The sequence below is a fragment of the Monomorium pharaonis genome, chromosome 7 (assembly GCF_013373865.1).
Source record: "Monomorium pharaonis isolate MP-MQ-018 chromosome 7, ASM1337386v2, whole genome shotgun sequence".
In the NCBI taxonomy this organism is placed as follows: domain Eukaryota; kingdom Metazoa; phylum Arthropoda; class Insecta; order Hymenoptera; family Formicidae; genus Monomorium; species Monomorium pharaonis.
In genome coordinates, this window is record NC_050473.1 from 21,323,620 (window position 1) to 21,344,388 (window position 20,769).

A 20,769-nucleotide genomic window follows, 5' to 3' on the forward strand; every position below is an offset into this window, starting at 1 on the left:
AATGACGATCGGATTTTGTACATCATGTGGCCCTGAAAAGGCTGATTTTTTAAAATAAAATTTGAACTTTTACTTTTTATGTATGAATATGTGTATATGTATGTTTCGTGTATGTGTGGGTTTATGAGTATAGATGAATGTGATCTTCTGTTGACTTCAGTAAAATTGGTGCATCAGTTATCCATTATATTCAGATCAGTAAGTACAAATTTCCACCGATGAATTTCAGAGCCACATGGTGTACAAAATCCGATCGTCATTCTCCACGTGGTGCAGATCGGGTCACTTTGATGACAGCGGTATGATTGAGTTCAACATGAATAAAATCAATGTGCAATATCATATTGATACTCAAAATTCATGATATTAAAAAAATACCGTATTTACTTGCTAAAATACCTTAAAATGCAGTGCAAATTTCAAACTCGTGTGCAATCAACAAAAAACATCGTATCGACATGTTTTTTTTTAAATTGCTCAGAAAAGAATGAACTTTAAGAATCTGAATTAATATTAGCAAGATTTTAACGAGAAACTTGTGCAAAATGGTAACAAACTTTTATTTTTTTCAATTAAAAAACACATGTTTGGTTTTCATGCGATACAAAAGGTTCGCACTTAAGAAATCAAACTTTCGCGTAGGGATTCTCAAAGTAGAGTCTTTGCCCTTTAATTAAAAAAAAAGTACATGTAATTTGGATGATTTTTCGCAAAGTTGCATCACTTTAAAGATTACCTAAAAATCGATCAAAAATTTTGTTTCGTTTTTTTTTGCGCCAGTGTATTTCTGTGGTCTTAGATGACAGATCGTAAAGATTTGTCATAAATATTATAAAAATATTTATAAAAAAAAAAGATGGCGTTGGTTGGTATGGTAGGGTTTTTGTGTGCTCCGGAGTGAGGGGTCAAGTTCACGCGGGTGTAAAGAGTGAGAAGATTGATAGGTGGAGGATTAAAAAAAGGATGTGGAAAAGACGATGTGAAAATGGAAGGATGTAAGTGGAGCAAAGTGAAGAGAAGATATAAGAGAAAGAAAAGTGAAGGTTGCAGAACGTGGAAAAAGAGGACAGAGAGAGAGAGCGCCGGAGCAAAAAGACATAGGAGCTGTATTCAGTAAGCGAAGAGTGGAGTGACAGCGGTTACGTGGAGAAGAGAGTGGTAGCACTGGGCCGGAGGGGAGCAGAGATTGGTGGAAGGACGTGGTGACGTGTGACGCAGGAGGACGGTAGACGGCACTAGTGCTACTTTCGAACGCACCTGGAACGATGGACCGAGGTATCGAGACATCGAGGGCAGAACGCATCAATAGGAGAGGTGGTAAAATGCAGGTCAAAGTGGTAGGAAGCGGCACAGAAGGACGGTAGATGGCGGTGATAGCAGAGAAGGGTGATAGAGAGAATCGATGGACGATTATCGGAAGTTCGAGAGATCGAGGGCAGAGCGGATCAATAGGAGAGGTGGTGGAGCACATGTCGAGGTGGTGAGAAGTGAGATATAAAGATAAACCTGCATAAAGTACGAAGCGGTAAACAGGTTAGACATTGAGCAAGAAGAGAAGAGCAAGGAAAAGAAAATAGAAGACATGGAGGAGATATTGGGAGAGATGAGGTTGATGAAGAGGAGCTTGGAGGAGCTAGTTGAGGTGTTGAAAGGGAGATGCAAGAGGAAATGGTGGCGGTGGAGGGAGAGTGGAAAAGGTTAGGAGAGGAAGTGTGGAAGGCGCGAGGAAAGGATCGACGAGGACAAGCAGGAGGAGACAGGAGGTAGAGAGGGAAGAGGAGAGGAGGAGGGAAGGATTGCAGCAGGAGGAACGGACGGCAAGGGAGAAGATAAGAAGGAAAAACGAGAAGATTATGGAGGACAAGGGAAGATGATCAGGAGGAAGGAGGAGGGAGCACATAGGGAGAGGAAGCAAAGGAAGAGGGAGACGACGGGAGAGAAGAAGGCAGCAGCGAAAAGTATGGAAAGGAAGGGGGAAGCGGAGAAGGGAAGAAGCAGTGGAGGGAAGAGCAGAGAAGTGAGTGGTAAAGAACAGAAAGAGAAAAAGAGAGAAGTGGAGGAGGAGAACGAAGAGGTGAAGGAGGAGAAGAAGAGAGAGATAGAGAAGGCAGATAAAAGAGGAGAAAGCGAGGAGACTGAAGAGGATAGTAGGAGTCATAGGAAGAAGACAGGAGGAAGGCAAGAGGAGATAAAAGGGAAGGACGGAGGAAAAGAGTGGTGGAGATTGGAGAAAGAAGCGGGGAAAGAACGGAGAAGCAGGAAAAAAGAAAAGACGAGCAAAGAGTGGAGAGTGACAAAAGAAAAAGCCAGGAGAAGGCTAGAGGAAAGAGAGGAAAGAGCGAGGAGATACAAGGAAAGAGAGGCAAGGATGCGAGAGAGGAGAGAAAAAGAGGGGAAAAGAAGAAGAGAGAAGAGGATAATATAGAGAGGAGTGGATGGTAAGGACGCAGAAGAGAGAAGAGACTTAGTGGAGATGATCATCATGGAGAATACATTGGGCAAGATAGTTGGAATAAGATAAATAGAGGAGAGAAGAGGCGAAGACGGAAGACAGGTTCTGATCATGGAATTGGAGGAGGTAGAGGACAAGAAGGAGATATTGAGGAGGAATATGGAGATACGGGGAGAGTGGGGGATAGGAGTAGACGAGGATTTGTCGATGGAGAAGAAGAGAGCAAGATGGAGGATGGTGGAACAGGCAAAGGGGAAACAAGTGCGACTGACTAATAGGAAATTATGGGTAGACCGGGTAAAATGGTCATGGGATGAAGGGGAAAAAAAAGGGAAGGAAGAATAATGGAAGAATGGAAGAAGACAAGGAGGAAGAGAGAAAAGGGGAAATGGAGTGGGGAAAGTTACAAGCGGTAGAGGCGCAAGGAGGGGAAGGAGGAGCAGATTGTAATGGTCGCAAATGGCCAGACCGGTTACGAGGAAAAGAGAAAATTTTTTTTTAAGAGATGGCTAAATATTAAATGTATATGTATTTTTTCCGTACATAGATGTATATATGTGTTCTTGGAGTGTGGTAGAAAGGCGGTTCGTGTAAAGGGTTTGGTAGCTCCTGTAAAACACCCCGGCAACCCTAAGGGGAGTCCGGAATAAAGATATATATAAAAATATTTATAAAATATTTATAAATATTTACAAAATATTACTACAAATCTTTATTTTTTATTTACCATAAATATTGTATAAAATATTTAGTCCATATTTTAATAATATGTTGAATAAAGATTTTTTCTTCATGTTTATAAAAGGGAGTGTCGCAGATGTGCACAGATCGAAACGGACACCATCATCAGATTGCTGAGTTAGAGTTAGGATGAATTTATAGAATTTTATTGGTGGTGTTCGTTTCGATCTGTGCGCATCTGAGCGACTCACTCATATAAAATATGTATAAAATATTTATAATATTTTTAAAAAATAAATAGAAATAAATATTTATAAATATTTATCATAAATATTGTGTGCTGTCTGGGTTACGCATTACTTTTTAAATAATCAACGCGTTTTTTTTCATTACGCATTACGTTCTAAATAATTAATCTGATTTTTTCCATTTTGGATTACTTTTTGAAATAATTAATTAATAAAGAAATAACTACTTTTTAGAAATTAATAAGCAAAATGCATTATTTTTAACTTGAATTTTCATTACTCTGCATGGGAATAATTTATTTTCTAATTAATTTGGGAGCGTCCCAGATGCGCACAGTAACAAACAGACACCACTAATTAGATTGCTGGGTTGGTTAGGGTTAGAATGAATTTATAGGATTTGATTGGTGGTGTCCGTTTGTTACTGTGCGCATCTGGGACTCACTTATTAATTTTATTTAATTATTAAAAATAAATTAATTCTATTAATATTAATTAAAATTAATTAAAAAATAAATAACTTCCATGTAAAAGATTACACCTATTAATTATGTATTTAATTTTGTGCAAAAGTGCTGCGCGCACGTTTGACGCTCGACGTCTTTGCATACTAATCCGTGTCGCGCGTGGGACTCTCGTCTTTTCGTTTTCCGGCGTCTTGGCGCTGAATTTTTATCATTAAGTGTGACCGATCGCTTACCGCTTGCGTTCTTTTATCGTGTCTGATTATTCTTTTTCCGCGATCGTTGTGCGTCGAGATCTGTGTATGTGATCGAGCTCAATCGTGAACATAATGATATTTGTATTACAAATCAGACACATGTTCCCGCTAGCTCGAGCGGCCGGCATCTTAATTCTTGATCGAATTTCGATCCAGCGTACGACATGATCGGTCGTCTGCCTGTTCTCTTGTCGTGACTGCCCAACCTTTCTGCGGTCGGGAGTGCGTTCGTCCAGGCGTTCTCGTTGTGCGTCGGCGAGAATTTTCACGAGCCTATATATAAGATATATCTGTATGATATGTAGGCTCGTAAAAATATTTGCGCGTGTTCTCTTGTAGTGACCCCTAACCTTTTTTTGCGGTCGGAAGCTTGCAATGTTCTATGTTGCTGGGAATTTTCTCTTAGAATTTACCTTAAAAATCTTGGTAATTATGGAACAACACGGACTTCAAAGAATTTTACTGTGCTCTTACAAGGGAACCTCGCGAAACCGAAAATTCTGATTTTAATGAAACTTGGCATAAATGTAGAAGAAGTAAATACATGAATTTAGAAATTAAAAGTTGGTGCTTATAAACGGTTTAAAGGGTTGAAACCACCCTTCAAAAATGTTGAGTTTTTGTCTTTTCTCGATATATCTCGTAAACTAAACAAAGTATTAAAAAATGTTTTATACAAAAGTTTTACAGTATAAATACCTCTATTTAACTATGCTATTTATTTTTTTCAAAAAAATTTTTTTTCAAAAACAAATTTTTTTTCTTTAAAAAAAATTTTTTTTTGAAAAAAATAAATAGCATAGTTAAATAGAGGTATTTATGCCGTAGAACTTTTGTATGAAACATTTTTTTATATTTTGTTTAATTTAAGAGATATATCGAGAAAATGCAAAAATGTCTCAACTTTGAAGTGTGGTTTCACCCCTTCAAACCGTTTTTGAACCAAAATAAAACATTTCTAAATTAATATATCTACTCCCTCTACATTTATGCCAAGTTTCATTAAAATTAGAAAATTTTTCGATTGGGCTTATAAACGGTTTGAAGGAGTGAAATTACCCTTTAAAGGTTGAAATATTTTTATTTTTTTTCGCTATATCTCGTAAACTAAACAAAATATAAAAAAATGTTTTATACAAAAGTTTTACAGCCTAAATACCTTCATTTAACTACGCTGTTTATTTAAAAAAAAAAATTTTTTTTTAATTAAAATAAATTTTCAATAAAATTGACTTTTATGTATATAGCATTTATAAAATAATTATACTATCTTATACTACGTTCTATTTATATCATCTATGTGTATATTATGTATGTTATATTTTATGTATGTTATAATATACATTTATATTATCTGCATCCCTATATGTATTAGTTTTCATCTAACAGTTGCGCAATATTAGAGTAGTCACGTTGCTTTCACACAATTCATTCTGTCTACGTCACATATTTCACATTCAAGTTTTATATTCGTCATATCACGGTATATATCATATATGAAATGGAAATCACGTATTAAAGTTTGATATCTTTATTAATGATGTTACGCGTCATTTTCACATCTGTATCAAGTCTAACGTGTGCTTGATCAGTACATCAGTATCACATCTAACGTGTGCTTGATTTTTCTGTTAGATTATTTAATTGAGCGAAGCATAATGTTACACGTAAATGTTGCGAATGTTCTTAATATGTTAATTATTTTATTTCAAATTATACATATTCCACCTATAAATGAAAGAGAAATACAATTACGTGATGTGATAGAGGATATTATAACAAATGATATTATAACAGTGAATATGACTTATCATTTGATGTACACACTGATACTGCTTTAGAATTTTAAAATTATTGGGAAGTGGATTTACCTGACACAGAATGTGTAACAAATGATGAGGAAGAATTTTTTTAAAATGATAATTGTGGTAGGGACTTCACCTTTTTGAAGCGACGTTGCACTCCTAAAAGAGAGTGTCGGCCTTTTATCACTTCTCCAATATTCGACGGCTTTCCTTTTATAGCTACTATTTAAAATTTCGTCTTCTGGTTCACAATTATATTCATTATCAGGTTCATAATCAACATTATCATTTTCTAAAAATTCTTCCACTTTATCTGGTACATATTCTATGCCAGGTAAATCCACTTCCAAATAATTTTGAAATTTTAAAGCAAAATGAGTGTGTACATCAAATGATAAGTCATTCACTGCATTTGTTATAATATCCTTTATCACATCACGTAATTGTATTTCTCTTTCATTTATAGGCGTTGATGGAATATGTGTAATTTGAAATAAAATAATTAACATATTAAGAACATTCGCAACATTTATGTGTAACATTATGCTTCGCTTAATTAAAAACAATCTAACAAGAAAAATCAAGCACATGTTAGATGTGATACTGATGTACTGATCAAACACACGTTAGACTTGACACTGATGTGAAAATGACGCGTAACACCATTAATAAAGATACCAAACTTTTATTAATACGTGATTTCATATATGATACATACTGTGACATGACGAATATAAAACTTGAATGTGAAATATGTGACGTAGAGAGAATGAACACTGTGTGAAAGCAACGTGACTACTAATATTGCGCAACTGTTAGATAAAAACTAATACATACAAGGATGCAGATAATATAAATGTATAGTATTATAACGTAGATAATATATAACATATTGTAACCGTCGCTCGCGAGCGACAGCCAACTTCGCCTCCGTCCCTGGTCGCGGCCCTGAGCCGCCCGGGTGTCGGGGCGACTATCTTCGCGAGGTTTCCCGATGTGATACTAAGGGGGCGCCAGGTACGTTAAGCGTACCACTCTGTGTGCACCAAATCGCAAACGAATGTTACGATACTTGAATCGCGGGAAAGACGGGCGCACGCTAGGCGACCGGGGCGTTAGCGGCTCCGATATCCAGCTGCTCAGCCCTCAAATGGCAGAGGGGGGAGATTCGGTGCGGGCGGATGGAATCGGGAAGGCGAGAGAATTACTTACACGACACAAATGTAACAGAGAAATTAACAATTGTATTTGACCGTAAGAATTACAGTGGTGGGCGACTCTGCGGAGCGGTGATGGCTCGCGCGCGTTACCAGCTGACGACCGCTGGGTATCGAATATTGCGAGAACGGTATATTGAACGAGCGGGTTATGATGCGTACGCGGGAACTCTCCGACTTGTCTACGCTTGACCCGGCGTCGTTGGTGGACGCCAACTCTCGCCAGGAGGACGACCTCGTCAAGGGCGAACGGGACGGATCGCAACTCCGAGCCCGCGCGACGCGCGACGGACTCGTGTTCTCCCGCGCTCTAACGATTCTCGCGAATGATAAGCGCGATAATTATTATTTACTCGCCAGTCAGGCGGTTCGAGACGATCGCGTCGATAATTATCAGAGTGCACTCACCGAAGGGCTCGCAATAACAGTGCGATTGACCAAATTATACAATAGTAACGACTAAATTTTCCAAGGCGCGACAAGATACAGCGCGGGAATAACCCGCGACACGACGACCGGACGAAACGACGATTGACTCGGCTGTGGATCGGGACGCACACGCAACGCGAAACTATTATGAAATGTACAGCACGGAGCGAAATCACGCGGACGGGCGCGATCGGGCGAGACAACGATGCTCCGCTGGATCCGCGAGCTCGTGATTCCAATAAACACGTCGAAAGATATTGTGATAGTTACGCGACTTCCTCGCGGCTCGCCCAACCCGCGAAATCGGTGGCTTTACAATTCGTGTGACGCTCGTCTCACCACTTTGCCTCTCTCCTGCTGGCCTCCTCCGGGTCGGGATGACTTCAGTCCCTGCGTCCTCTCTTACAGCTCGGCTCGGGATCTCGAAACGCACGCACAGTTTTAGTTTCTAAGTCCGCAGCACGAGTGAGGAATCCTGGATCTCGCGGGAGCCGCTCGGCGGCGCGCCCCACCCTGCCTCCGGCGCTCCAGGCCCTTATTGGCTGATTTCGCGAAAATCGATTTTCGCGCAGAGCGCGGTGCCCACGCTGTCGCCGGCTGATCGATCCACGCACGGCAGTCGATAATTATGGGCCCCGGGCACGGGAATCCTGGCGCTTCTTTACGCGGCCGACTCTTCTCTCCTCGCCCGGCGTATCCTCCGCCATCAGGGCGTTATTTCCTCCTCGACGGGGCGTCGGCGGATCTTGAGTTGTCGTGATTCTTTCGCCGGACTTCCCGCGGTATCGGGTCTGCAGTCGCCCCGTCGGAATATCGGCATCGCGCGCCGTCGCTGGGTCCTGAAAGCGTGATTCAGCGGCAGTATCGGAATTCTTACATGGCACAAACGGTAGGCAAGATAAGGGCGGCATTACCTGCGGACCCCCGCTTAGAAAGGGTCTTCTTTGACTCCCTCGTTGTCCGTTCCTCTGCAATCTCCGGGAAGATTTTCCGTTGAGACGAGACGTCCGAAAACTATAACGAGATCTTCAGAGCCACCGATCTCCGCCGCACCCGCGGTATAACGCTCGCAAAAATCTTAACAATTAATTAGATGGACAGCACGTGGGACGTCACACACACAAAAGTACAAGAGAATACGCTTTTGCGTCCGCTCCCGAGCGGGAGGACGCAGGGCCCGCGTGATGTTATTGCGTAAGGGCCCTCAGGGCCTTGTGACGGACAGCAGCCTGCGGCTGTCACGTCACAATATATAATATACACATAGATGATATAAATAAAACGTAGTATAAGATAGTATAATTACTTTATAAATGCTATATACATAAAAGTCAATTTTATTGAAAATTTATCTTAATTAAAAAAAAAATTTTTTTTTTTCGAAAAATAAACAGCGTATTTAAATGGATGTATTTATGCTGTAAAACTTTTGCATAAAACATTTTTTTTATATTTTGTTTAGTTTACGAGATATATGGAGAAAAGGTAAAAATATCTCAACCTTTGAAGGGTAGTTTCACTCCTTCAAACCGTTTATAAGACCAAACAGAAAATTTTCTGATTTTAATGAAACTTGGCATAAATGTAGAGGGGGTAAATACATTAATTTAGAAATGTTTTATTTTGGTTCAAAAATGGCTTGAAGGGGTGAAAGCACGCTTCAAAGTTGACACATTTTTGCATTTTCTCGATATATCTCGTAAACTAAACAAAATATTAAAAAATGTTTCATACAAAAGTTTTACGGCATGAATACCTCTATTCAACTATCATATTTATTTTTTTCAAAAAAAAATTTTTTTTCAAAGAAAAAAAAATTTGTTTTTGAAAAAAAGATTTCTTTTTTAAATAAATAACATAGTTAAATAGAGGTATATATACTGTAAAACTTTTGTATGAAACATTTTTTAATATTTTAGTTTACGAGATATATCCAGAAAAGGCAAAAACTCAAAATTTTTGAAGGGTGGTTTCAACCCTTTAAACCGTTTATAAGCACCAACTTTTAATTTCTAAATTCATATATTCACCCCCTCTACATTTATGCCAAGTTTCATTAAAATCAGAATTTTCGGGTTCGCGAGGTTCTCTTGTTAGTGAAATTTAGTAAAAATTTAGTAAAATCTAACTAAACTGTTCTGCAATGTAAAATGTTTTGATTAAATTTTAGTAAAATTTTATCACATTTTACTAAAAATTTGATAAAATTTTATTAAAAGTATAGTAAAAAATTCTTCGAAGTCCGTGTTGTCTTACGATTACCACTGATTTTGAGGATAAATTCTAAGAAAAAAATTATCTCCGTGTAGAGGTAGATCTATTATACTTCTATAATACAGTTACGCAGAAGGTCTATTATACGCGTCTAATAGACGGCCGTTGACGTTGCTTTCAATAGAAAGGGCTTCCAGATACATGCCGCGTCTTGGTACAGTGTTACGAAACGTCAGCGCAACACTGTACCAGGACGCGGCATGTATCCGGAAGCCCTTTCTATATTATCTTTATTATCAGAGCGTGCTATGCGCATATAGTGTAAATAATATAATTATACAAATAGTTATTGGAGCTTATATTTTATATTTTTCTCTTGATATTATATATTTTGTTATATTGTATTTGCAGTTTTAAATATTTAAAAAATATTTTGCTTTATATTAATCTATATTCGCATTTCTAACAATGAAAATGTACGTACGCACATATGTATATATATGTTTTTGTTATATATATACATTTATGCTTTATATCATGTAATATTGTGTTGGGTATTATGTAATTAAGATTAATCTGTTCTTATGTTCTAATATAAAAATGTACGCAGGAGAGGCAGTTATTGAATGTAACCAAAGAAATAATGCAACTTGTAGCGCGGCGCCTATAGCATGAAATTATCATCTTGTTTTGCCAATAATTGAGAATGATGGAACTCATATATTATTATATTGTTACGAGCGTCGCCTGGTATACTCCGCGACTGCGACTCAGATGTTCCGAAGCCGATCAATACATTGATTTTACCGAAAGCGTTGTCAATTGTCACGCTCTTGGCAACGTTTGTCAACAACGAGTGGAATCTCGGTCTCGAGCCTTATCGGACGTATTAATAAAACTGTTTGGTTTTTAAGTTCAAAAGTGTCTTTCATTTCCGCGGCGCGCACGTTACAATATATAGATGAATTTGGCTTTTAATGCTCTTTAATTTTTGTCCTTACAAAATTTTCAAAATGTTGAAAAAAAAGGTTGAGATAAGGTAAATTAAAAAGTTTGAAATTTTTGAAAAATATAAATAAACTATTGTAAGAGTATAAAATGCCATAAAACTTTTGTATAGAACATTTTTCATAAACCTTATATTTTCAAAGATATTCGCCAAAAACGAAAAAATGTGTTATTTTCGAGGGGTGGTTTCAACCCCTAAACGTCGAGATACTCGGATAAAAAAATATGGGTACAACATTTTTTTGTTTTACAACATATCTAAAGCTCAATAAAATCGGTGAAGGGCATTTCTGTCCGTTCCCTTGTTAGATAGATTATATACTTAGAATTATATACTAGATTATATACTATAGAATATCATAGAGTCGCATATATACGTAGATAAAATACACCATAGGGACCGAGTGAGTCCCAGATACGCACAGTAATAAACGGACACAGCAGGCTGAGTGAAACGGACACAGTAACAAACGGACACAGACCAAACGGACACAGTAACAAACGGACACAGACCAAACGGACACAGTAACAAACGGACACAGTAACAAACGGACACAGTAACAAACGGACACAATAACAAACGGACACAGTAATAAACGGACACAGTAATAAACGGATACAGTAACAAACGGACACAGACCAAATGCGCACACTGCACATACGCACGGACACAGACCAAATGCACACACAGAAAGTCGCAAACCCATGTGATGCAGTGAATGCTTTGTATGCACACACACACACACACACACACATACACACACACGGGGGGTGCAAGGGGGGCCTTCGGCCCGCCCTCCCGTCCAAGTCGCTAACCTATATGGACTTTACTCTGCTTGCAATGTACATGGATTGCATTTGGTCCGTGCGCATGTGCAGTGTGCGCATTTGGTCTGTGTCCGTTTATTACTGTATCCGTTTATTACTGTGTCCGTTTTTTACTGTGTTCGTTTCGCACTGTGTCCGTTTATTACTATGTCCATTTGGTCTGTGTCCGTTTCACTCAGCCTGCTGTATTCGTTTATTACTGTGCGCATCTGAGACGCTCCCGATAAAATATGACAGAAGTGCATACACACCTAGATAGGATATCATTGAGCTACACACGTAGATAAGTTTACATAGAATTATGATAGAATACCATAGAGTCACATATACACGTAGATAAAATATCATAGAGTCGCATACACTTGTAAATACAATTACATACGCACATAAAATATCATTGAGTTATATACTCACGTAGATAGAATATGATAGAAGTACATATACACGCAGATAGAATACTACTAAACTGAATAAACACGTAGCTAAGTTTAGATAAAATTTTATACACACTCAGATAAAATACACAGGCACACAAAAAAAAGTGGTTGGTCCGGCGGACTAAACTAGTCAATCCTTATATGTTTCGACCCGCTGAATCCGAATCCAAGGTCAGAATTGCAAAGTTAGCTCGCATTTGCTAACCTCAAAAAAATTTTTTTTTTAATGTTGGTCCGGCGAACCAGACTAGTCAATCCTTATGTATTTTGACCCGCTGAATCCGAATCCAAGATCAGAATTTCCGAATTGGCTCATTTTTTCCTAACCTAAAAATAATTTTTTTTTAAATGTTGGTCCGGCGGACCAGAATAGTCTATTTATATGTATTTTGACCCGCTGAATCCAAATTTAAGGTCAGAATTGCTTAATTGGCCGGACCAAGATTTAAAAAAAATTTTTTTTTGACCGGCGGGCGCGCGGTCCGTGCGTCGGTCGATCGGTACGCTGATTGGCGGTAGCGGCCGGTCTCGGTGTTCGCGGCGCTCGTGGCGGTACAGCTACGGCTGTGCGGTGCTAGGCGGCGCTCGTGTCGGTCGCGGCGGTAGCCGGATTGGCTGCGGTACTACGGTCGCGGTTGCGCGGTGCGGCGCGGCGCTCTCATTGACTGAGTCGGTCGGACGCGGCGCTCTAGTTGGTCGCGGCGGTGCGCGGTGCGGCGCGGAGCTCGGCTCGGTAGCCACGCAATCAGCTGTCACGACGATCAGCTGTTGTGTCAGGAATCATCCGGCGTGGATAATCCTCCGCGGCGTCGGTTTCCCCTCAATACGGGGTCCTCGTGTACGGTGTCAGGATCGGTCGCTCAGTGCACGTACCGAGATCCGGGTGACGAGCGGGGCGGTGATCTGCCACTCACAAGGAAACCTCGCGGATCCGTAAATTCAGATTTTAATAAAACTTGGCATAAATGTAGAGGGGATGAATACATGAATTTAAAAATTTTTAGTAGTGCCCAAAAACGGTTTGAAGGGATGAAACCACCCTTCAAAGTTGAGACATTTTTGCGGTTTTTCGATATATCTCGTAAACTAAACAAAATATTAAAAAATGTTTCATACAAAAGTTTTACAGCATAAATGCCTCCACTTAACTGCGCTATTTATTTTTCGAAAAAAAAAAATGTTTCATACAAAAGTTTTACAGTATAAATATCTTTATTTAACTATGCTATTTATTAAAAAAAAATTTTTTTATAAAAAAAATTTTTTTTTAATAAATAGCATAGTTAAATAAAGTTATTTATACTGTAAAACTTTCGTATGAAACATTTTTTTATATTTTGTTTAATTTACGAGATATATCGAAAAACCGCAAAAATCATCTCAACTTTGAAGGGTGGTTTTATTTCTTCAAACCGTTTTTGGGCACCAACTAAAAATTTCCAAATTCATGTATTCACCCCCTCTACATTTATGCCAAGTTTCATTAAAATCTGAATTTTCGAGTTCGCGAGGTTCCCTTGTCAGTGCGTGGCGCGAGGAAGCGCTCAGTGCGCGCTGGCAAGGAAGCCGGGTTGAGGTTATGTTCGACACTCAATTCATGCTCTGGAGTCTCAGCTCAGTTCACTGAGAGGATTGGTCGGCTCATTCCGCTAAACCGGGGAGATCTGCTCTTTTATCACCAGCGGAGGGCTTTTATAGCCCCCGTTTGGTGACAAGGGGAGCGGAGACGTGCGGGGAAACGAGATAAGCGGAGGGGACTACACGAGGTAGGAGGGTAACGGCCTGGTATCTGTGTACCTTAACGGTAGCGGAGGAACGGCTCGTTACACCATCATTGGCCGCATTCAGCAGACTCAGCAGCTAAGTAGCAATCGGACATGATTGGTTCTGACTTATAGAGCCAACAAATCAATGGCATTATTCAACGGAAAATCTAGTAATGTTGCTCAACTGTTGAATCTGCTGAATGTAGCCATTGAATTATATGCCCATGTAAATAGAATATGATAGACGTTCATACATAAGCAGATAGGATATCACTGAAGATAGCAGACACATGTAGATAAGTTTAGATAGAATTTCATACACACTTAGGTAAAATATCATAGAATTACATATTTACGTAGATAAAATACGTATACCATAGAGTCACATACATATGTGGGTGGTACAAGCCAAACCAGTACTTTTGAGTTTACAAAATAAGAAAATAAATATCAAGAAGCGGAAACTTGCATTTATTCTTTGACACACTCCCCTGCTACACCCACACATCCATCTCAGCGCCCAAACAACGCCTGGTAAGCCCCGGCATAGAAAGATCAGCCATCACGTCTGAACCATTTTAGGACAGCCCGTTTCCCTTCATCATCAGTGCTGAAATGGGGACCTGCGAAGAACTTCTTTAGGGATCCAATGATGGAAATCACTCGGAGAGGAGTTCCTCGGAGGTCATCATTCAGCACCAATGACGAAATGAAGTAGCCTGTCCCAGAACAGCTCAGACGCAATGACAAACGGGTGGCACTCACTTCGACACGGTTCAAATGGACACCGTTCATTTGCACACTGTTTAGTTGCACATCGCTCAGTTGCACTCCGTTCACTTGCACACTGTTCAGTTGGACACGAAAAGAAACCGACACATGCACGCACGCGCGCGCGAATACACACACACACGGGGGAGGGGACTTCGGTCCTTCTCCCGCACTCAACCCGTCGGACTGGGTGCCCTCGGCATAGTTATTTCTCACTGTGTCTAAGTATATCAAAAAACAAATGCAGCTTCCACTTTGTTTTCACCTGTTTGGATCCCTAAAGGAGTTCCTGATGACAAAGTAAAGCGGGCTCTCCTAAAATGATGGCGAATCTTTCTATGACTGGAGTTTCCATGCATTAGTTGGGCGCTGGGATGAATGTGTGGGTATAGCAGGAGAGTGTGTTGAAGGATAAACGCAGTTTTTACTCCTTGATATTTGTTCTTTTATTTTGTAAACTCAAAAGTCCCAATTTGACTTGAACGATCTAATACATGATTTTATTCATATTAATAATAAATGTCATTTATGATAAGAACCTTTGTTTTATCATAACATATTCTTATTAAATTCATATAGAAAAACAACTTTCATTATTATTAAATGCAGTTATAAAATATATAAGACGCAAAAAATTAGTTGAGAAATGTAATGGATATAATAACATAAAATTCGACTACGTAAAATTTCATAAGTGCGATACGAAATATATGATTCAAAATCACCATTGGAAATAATGACCAAAATTTTCTATTATTTTTTATCTGTCATTATAAGCAGTACTGTTAACTACTTCCAAAGCTACATCTCAATTCCCTACTACGTTCCCTTATGTGCGGTCTGTAGTATATCCTACTACTCTTTATTAGTATATAAACTAATTTTATTCTAAAGATATTGAGATATCTGTCATATATTCGCAAAAATCTTAGTATATCCTACAGATCTCTTGTGGTATATGATATCTCTACGTTTTCTTAAGTGCGGACATTAGTATATTCTATTTCTAATCACGTCAGTGAATAGACATAGCACACCTATCACTAATAAAAGTTCGGAAATACCGCATAATTTTTTATTAACTATCTGCTAATTTTTTGCCCTAGTCCCAAATTTTTGGCTCCTATCCGTTCGCAGGAGATTAAGACCAAAAAAGTAGGGGTGCTAAGTTCACGTCACGGTAGCACCCCCACTAATAAAAAAAGCATAAAAAAAATAAATATACCAGAATATTCAGCTCATTTTCTGCTTTAAGAAACTGTAAACAAGTATCAAAAATATTGAACGGTTATCAAAGTATCGGAGTACTCAGAACCATCATACCACAATGATATAAAAGAAAATGGTTAAAAATAAAAAGCTAACAATACCACGACAACTTATAAAGTACTTTCTCAATTAATTATTCAATTAAAGTACTTTCTCAATTAATTACTCAATTAATTAAAGTACTTTCTCAATTAATTACTCAATTATTTAATCATAAAATATATGTTAACTAAAATTATATAGAATCACTTATGCTTGTCACACTTAGTTTTTAATTTTTATATGTATGTATATGTTTAAGTACGGCATGTTACTTCAAATAGGTTTATTTACTATAGTGTTACTTTAGTTACTAACAGAGGTCACTTTTATTCCTTTTATGTTCATGGTTTGTAATAACGATGCAACCTAGTTGGTTGGTCAGTTCTTGTACAAGATAGGAAGCTATTGCGTTTTGGAACACAGGTGTTATCGTCAAGTCTCTGAGTTCACATATAAATAAATACATTCGAGTGGATATAATTTGTCCACGTTCAAAATGGCCACGCGTAAATTTGAAAACGTTCAAAATGACCACGGGAAATATTGCACGGAGTTCAATTTGCCCACGTTTGAAACGGCCACGTCCGAAATGGCCACGTTCGGAATGGCCAAATTCGAAACGGCCTCGTTCGGAATGATCACGGGAAATATTGTACGGAGTTCAATTTGCCCACGTTTGAAACGGCTACGTCCGAAATGGCCACGTTCGGAATGGCCACATTCAAAACGGCCACGTTCGAAACGGCCACGTTCGAAACGGTCACGTTTGAAATAGCCACGTATGTTTTATTTGAGCAGGCGCAGCGATCATATCTTTATGCTTCTTAGTCACAAGCGCATGCTCTGTCTAGCACAAGCCATGCAAAAAATGCATAAATATAAATTGAAAAACCCAGCGAAAAACGATAATGAATTCGACACAAATTCAACGTCGAATCGACATCGAAATGATGATTTCGATGTTGAATCAATGTTGATTCGATGTACTATTTCTCACTGTAGATATTTAAATATCTACATATGTATTTTAACGAGCATCTTGTTTTGCATAGAAAGTCGCAAACCTATGTGGTGCAGAGAACGTTTTGCGCGCGCGCGCACACGCACGCACGCACGCACGCGGGGGAGTGCAAGGGGAGCTTTCGGCCCCCCTCCCGCACTCACCCCGTCCGAGACGCTAACCCACGTGCATTGTATTAGAAATCAAGTAAAACATACGTGGCCATTCCGAACGTGGCTGTTCCGAACGTGGCCCTTTCGAACGTGGGCAAATTGAACTCCGTGCAATATTTCCCGTGGCCATTCCGAACGTTGCCGTTTCGAACGTGACCATATCGAACGTGGCTCTTTCAAACGTGGCCGTTTCGGTCGTGGCCGTTTCGAATGTGGCCATTTCGAACGTGGTTCTTTCGAACGTGGCCGTTTCGAACGTGGCCGTTTCGGACGTGGCCGTTTCGAACGTGGCCATTTTGAACGTGGCTGTTTCGAACGTGGCCATTTCGAATGTGGTCAAATTTACGCGGAGCCATTTCGGACGCTCCCAATACTTTCTTGTACCAAAAAGAAACTACATATTTACTGAAACAAACATCGGGTTATGGGCCCAGTTGATTGAACAGCCATTGTTTGTGAGATTAAGCAGTAAGTAACGTGACGCCTGCGTTTAAGGTTATTTGCCTTTTCTGTTACATCGACGTCGGTCCTTAGTAATTCTTATTGAGACTGAGGAAAAGATGGACAAACTAAAGAGCTTTAATATTCAGAAGTTTGATGGCAAGTACTTCCAGTTATGGAAGTATCAGTTAGAAATAATTTTTCGAGCTGAAGGACTTCTTGATATTGTCCAGGGTACAAAAGCTCGACCCATAGTGCAAAGCACTGATCAAACATCATGGGATAAAAAGGATGCAAAGGCCATGCTCAAATTTCAACAGCAGTAGAATTCGACCAACTTCAAGTTGTCATGGCCTGTAGCAACGCTGCGATCATGTGGACACGACTCAATACAATTCACGAGCAGCTTTCACCGGTAAATAAAACTACTCTTAAACAGCAATTTTTTAATTATAAGATGTCTGCCACAGATACAGTTGCACAGCACATAAGCAAAGTGGAATCTTTTATGTCGGCGAGCCAGTGGGAGACGTCGACAAGGTTGCAAAAGTTTTAGGCGGATAGACTTCCAGCAAAGTATGGTTCGTTTATAACATGGAATTCTTATGCTGAAAATAAGCAAACATTCGATAACTTAACAGCACGATTATTAATGGAGGAACAGCGTTTATCGGAGACCGATGATATGTCAACAGCCCTTGCCGCGGTTAAAATCAGTAAGGCAAAATTCACCAACAAAGCCTCTTTAACCAGCAAGAAAATTGATCAAGGCTCAAAGCAGGTAAATAAAAAAATCTTGAATGCCATTATTGTCACAAAAAGAGACGCTTCAAGTCCGAATGTTGAATACTACAAACTAAACGGAACACAGATACTAATAAGGAACATTAAGCTCTAAGCGCAGAGGTGAAAAATATTTCAGTTTCTGATTGTGAAGACGTTTGGTTAGCAGACAGCCCAGCTTCAAAGCACATGACATTTCACAGAGAATGGTTTACATTATTTAAATCAATTCAAGCTATCTCAATTCAAATTGGTGACAATTTATTTGTTCAAGCAACGAGCATAGGATCTATTGAAGTCATGTCATTTATTAATGGAAAATGGCTGTTTGCGAATCACGCAATATAAAATCGCTGGGACCCTGCGGATGGGAGCAGGGTGAGAGGACGTTGTGACAATAATGCTCACGAAATGAATTAAATAGATATTTAATGATTATATTACATTGATCAGAACGAATCTAATCGATCACAGAAAGTGAAGTTGTTCAAATGAGATTGTCCATGCACGTATTCTAAACTGAGCTTACGAGATTTCACTGTGAGAATAATCTGTCTATTCACTCGCTCGGGTCGATTATACTAATCGAGCACCGGCCTGGTGAAGGTGATGCCCCTGAGCCGTGTGAACCACGTGGCGCCGGCCTGCGCTATACGTGGTGAGTTTGAGCAGGCGTTGGTGATGCACTTGAGTTCACAGATGCGACGACTAATGAGTTGACTAATTGTTCTTGAGAGCACAGAATGAGAATGTCCACGAGCTGAGAAACACTAAAAGCTGCCTGATGTACGATCACTCGTATGTACACACGGAAGCCATAGCAAAAACACACTGCCGGTCACAGCCCGTCTTCCCGAGCCGGTCGGGCCTGCGCGTGCGCGATGCGCCGATTCTAGTTATGGTCTTTTCCGTGGCGCCGGCGGATGCTGCCATCTAGCCGGTTCGCGAAATTAATATTCAATGATTCTTGAACATTCCGCCCGCCATCAGCAACCTTGTTGATGATTCCTACTCTGATGATGGTACTGGCAGAACAGCGAGCTTGATCACTGGCCGAACTAGAGTGGTAGTGGCAGTTTTCAGCGTCACCACCCGAACGAGTCCATCCTTTCCTGGATGTAAGGCAGTTACCCGGGCTAATGGCCATTTGCATGGTGGTAGCCGCTCGTCGGTGATGAGCACCAATGACCCTAATTTGACTTCATTGTTCCTGTGGTGCCATTTTGAGATTGCTTGTTGGCGTTGTAGATAATGAGATGACCATTGGGTCCAAAATTGTTGTACTCTTTGCTGGATGAGTTGCCATCGTGACAGCCTTGAGATCGCCAGGTCCGTGAGCGAAGGTTCTGGTAGAGTAGTAAAAGAGCTTCCGATGAGAAAATGACCTGGTGTGAGCGCTGATATGTCTTCTGGATCGTCACTCAATGGCTCGAGAGGTCGAGAGTTGAGAATTGCCTCAATCTGAGTAAGTAGTGTAGCGAGTTCTTCGAAGGTGAGCACGTTTTCTCCAATGGTGCGTCGTAGATGATATTTGATTGATTTTACTACCGCCTCCCATTTTCCACCCATGTGAGGTGCTGCTGAGGGATTGAATTCCCACCGGGTATTGTCTTCGGAGAGCAGTTGAGAGATTCGTTGATGTTCCTGAGTACTCTGGATAAACAGCCTTTTGAGAGCTGTATCCGCCCCGATGAAGTTGGTGCCGCAGTCCGAATGCAAGGTGTGAGCAATGCCGCGTCTCGATGCGAATCGTCGGTAGGCGGCAATGAATCCTTCGGAAGAGTAATCACCGACCGCCTCCAGATGTACTGCTGAGGTTGAGAAGCACACAAAGACGCAGATCCAGCTTTTACTGGTTTTGGCACCTCTTCCCCTCCAAGTTTTAACGGTGAGTGGTCCCGCATAATCCACCCCTGTGTGAGTGAACGGTCGTGCCGGCGTAACTCGAGAGAGAGGTAGTTGGCCCATCAGCTGATGAGCACGGATCCCCCTCTGCCGAGCACACTTGACACAGCGCAGGATGTGTGACTTGACCGGAGCCCGTCCGCCGAGAATCCAATATTGTTGTCAGATATACGAGAGCGTGAGCTGTGTGCCCCCATGTAACGTTCGTTGATGGGCATGAGCTATGATCAACGATGATAGATAAGAGTGTCGAGGCAATATTGCAGGATGCTTTACATCGAATGAGAGCGCCGCGTGAGCGAGTCGTCCGCCGACTCGAATGATTCCTTGAGCGTCGATGTAAGCAGTTAATCGATTGAATGCGTGCGCTTTTGCCAACGGTGAGTTAGATTGAAGCATCTTGAGTTCGTGAGAGAAATACGTGGCTTGAGTTGCTTTAATCCAGAAGAGTCGCGCCCTTTCTACAGCCGCGGGAGAGGTGTGTACGACAGGCGATGAGTCGTGGACTTTTCTCAATCGCGAGATGATTCTGAAACAAAGAGCTGTGATCCTCAATAATTTATTGAGATTTGAGTACCT

At 40.2% G+C, this 20,769-nt stretch overlaps 2 protein-coding genes across 2 annotated transcripts; one reads left to right on the forward strand and one right to left on the reverse strand.

The window, feature by feature from the left end:
• Positions 1 to 1,870: 1,870 nt before the first annotated feature.
• LOC105828322 (vicilin-like seed storage protein At2g18540) lies at positions 1,871 to 2,425 on the forward strand. Its single transcript, XM_012666591.1, has one exon. It carries the CDS (start codon positions 1,871 to 1,873, stop codon positions 2,423 to 2,425), a length of 555 nt encoding a protein of 184 aa, XP_012522045.1.
• Positions 2,426 to 19,293: 16,868 nt separating this feature from the next.
• Positions 19,294 to 20,253, reverse strand: LOC118646665. The gene has a single exon (XM_036290117.1). The coding sequence runs from the start codon at positions 20,251 to 20,253 to the stop codon at positions 19,294 to 19,296; it is 960 nt and encodes a 319-aa protein (XP_036146010.1).
• Between the last annotated feature and the right edge of the window lie 516 nt (positions 20,254 to 20,769).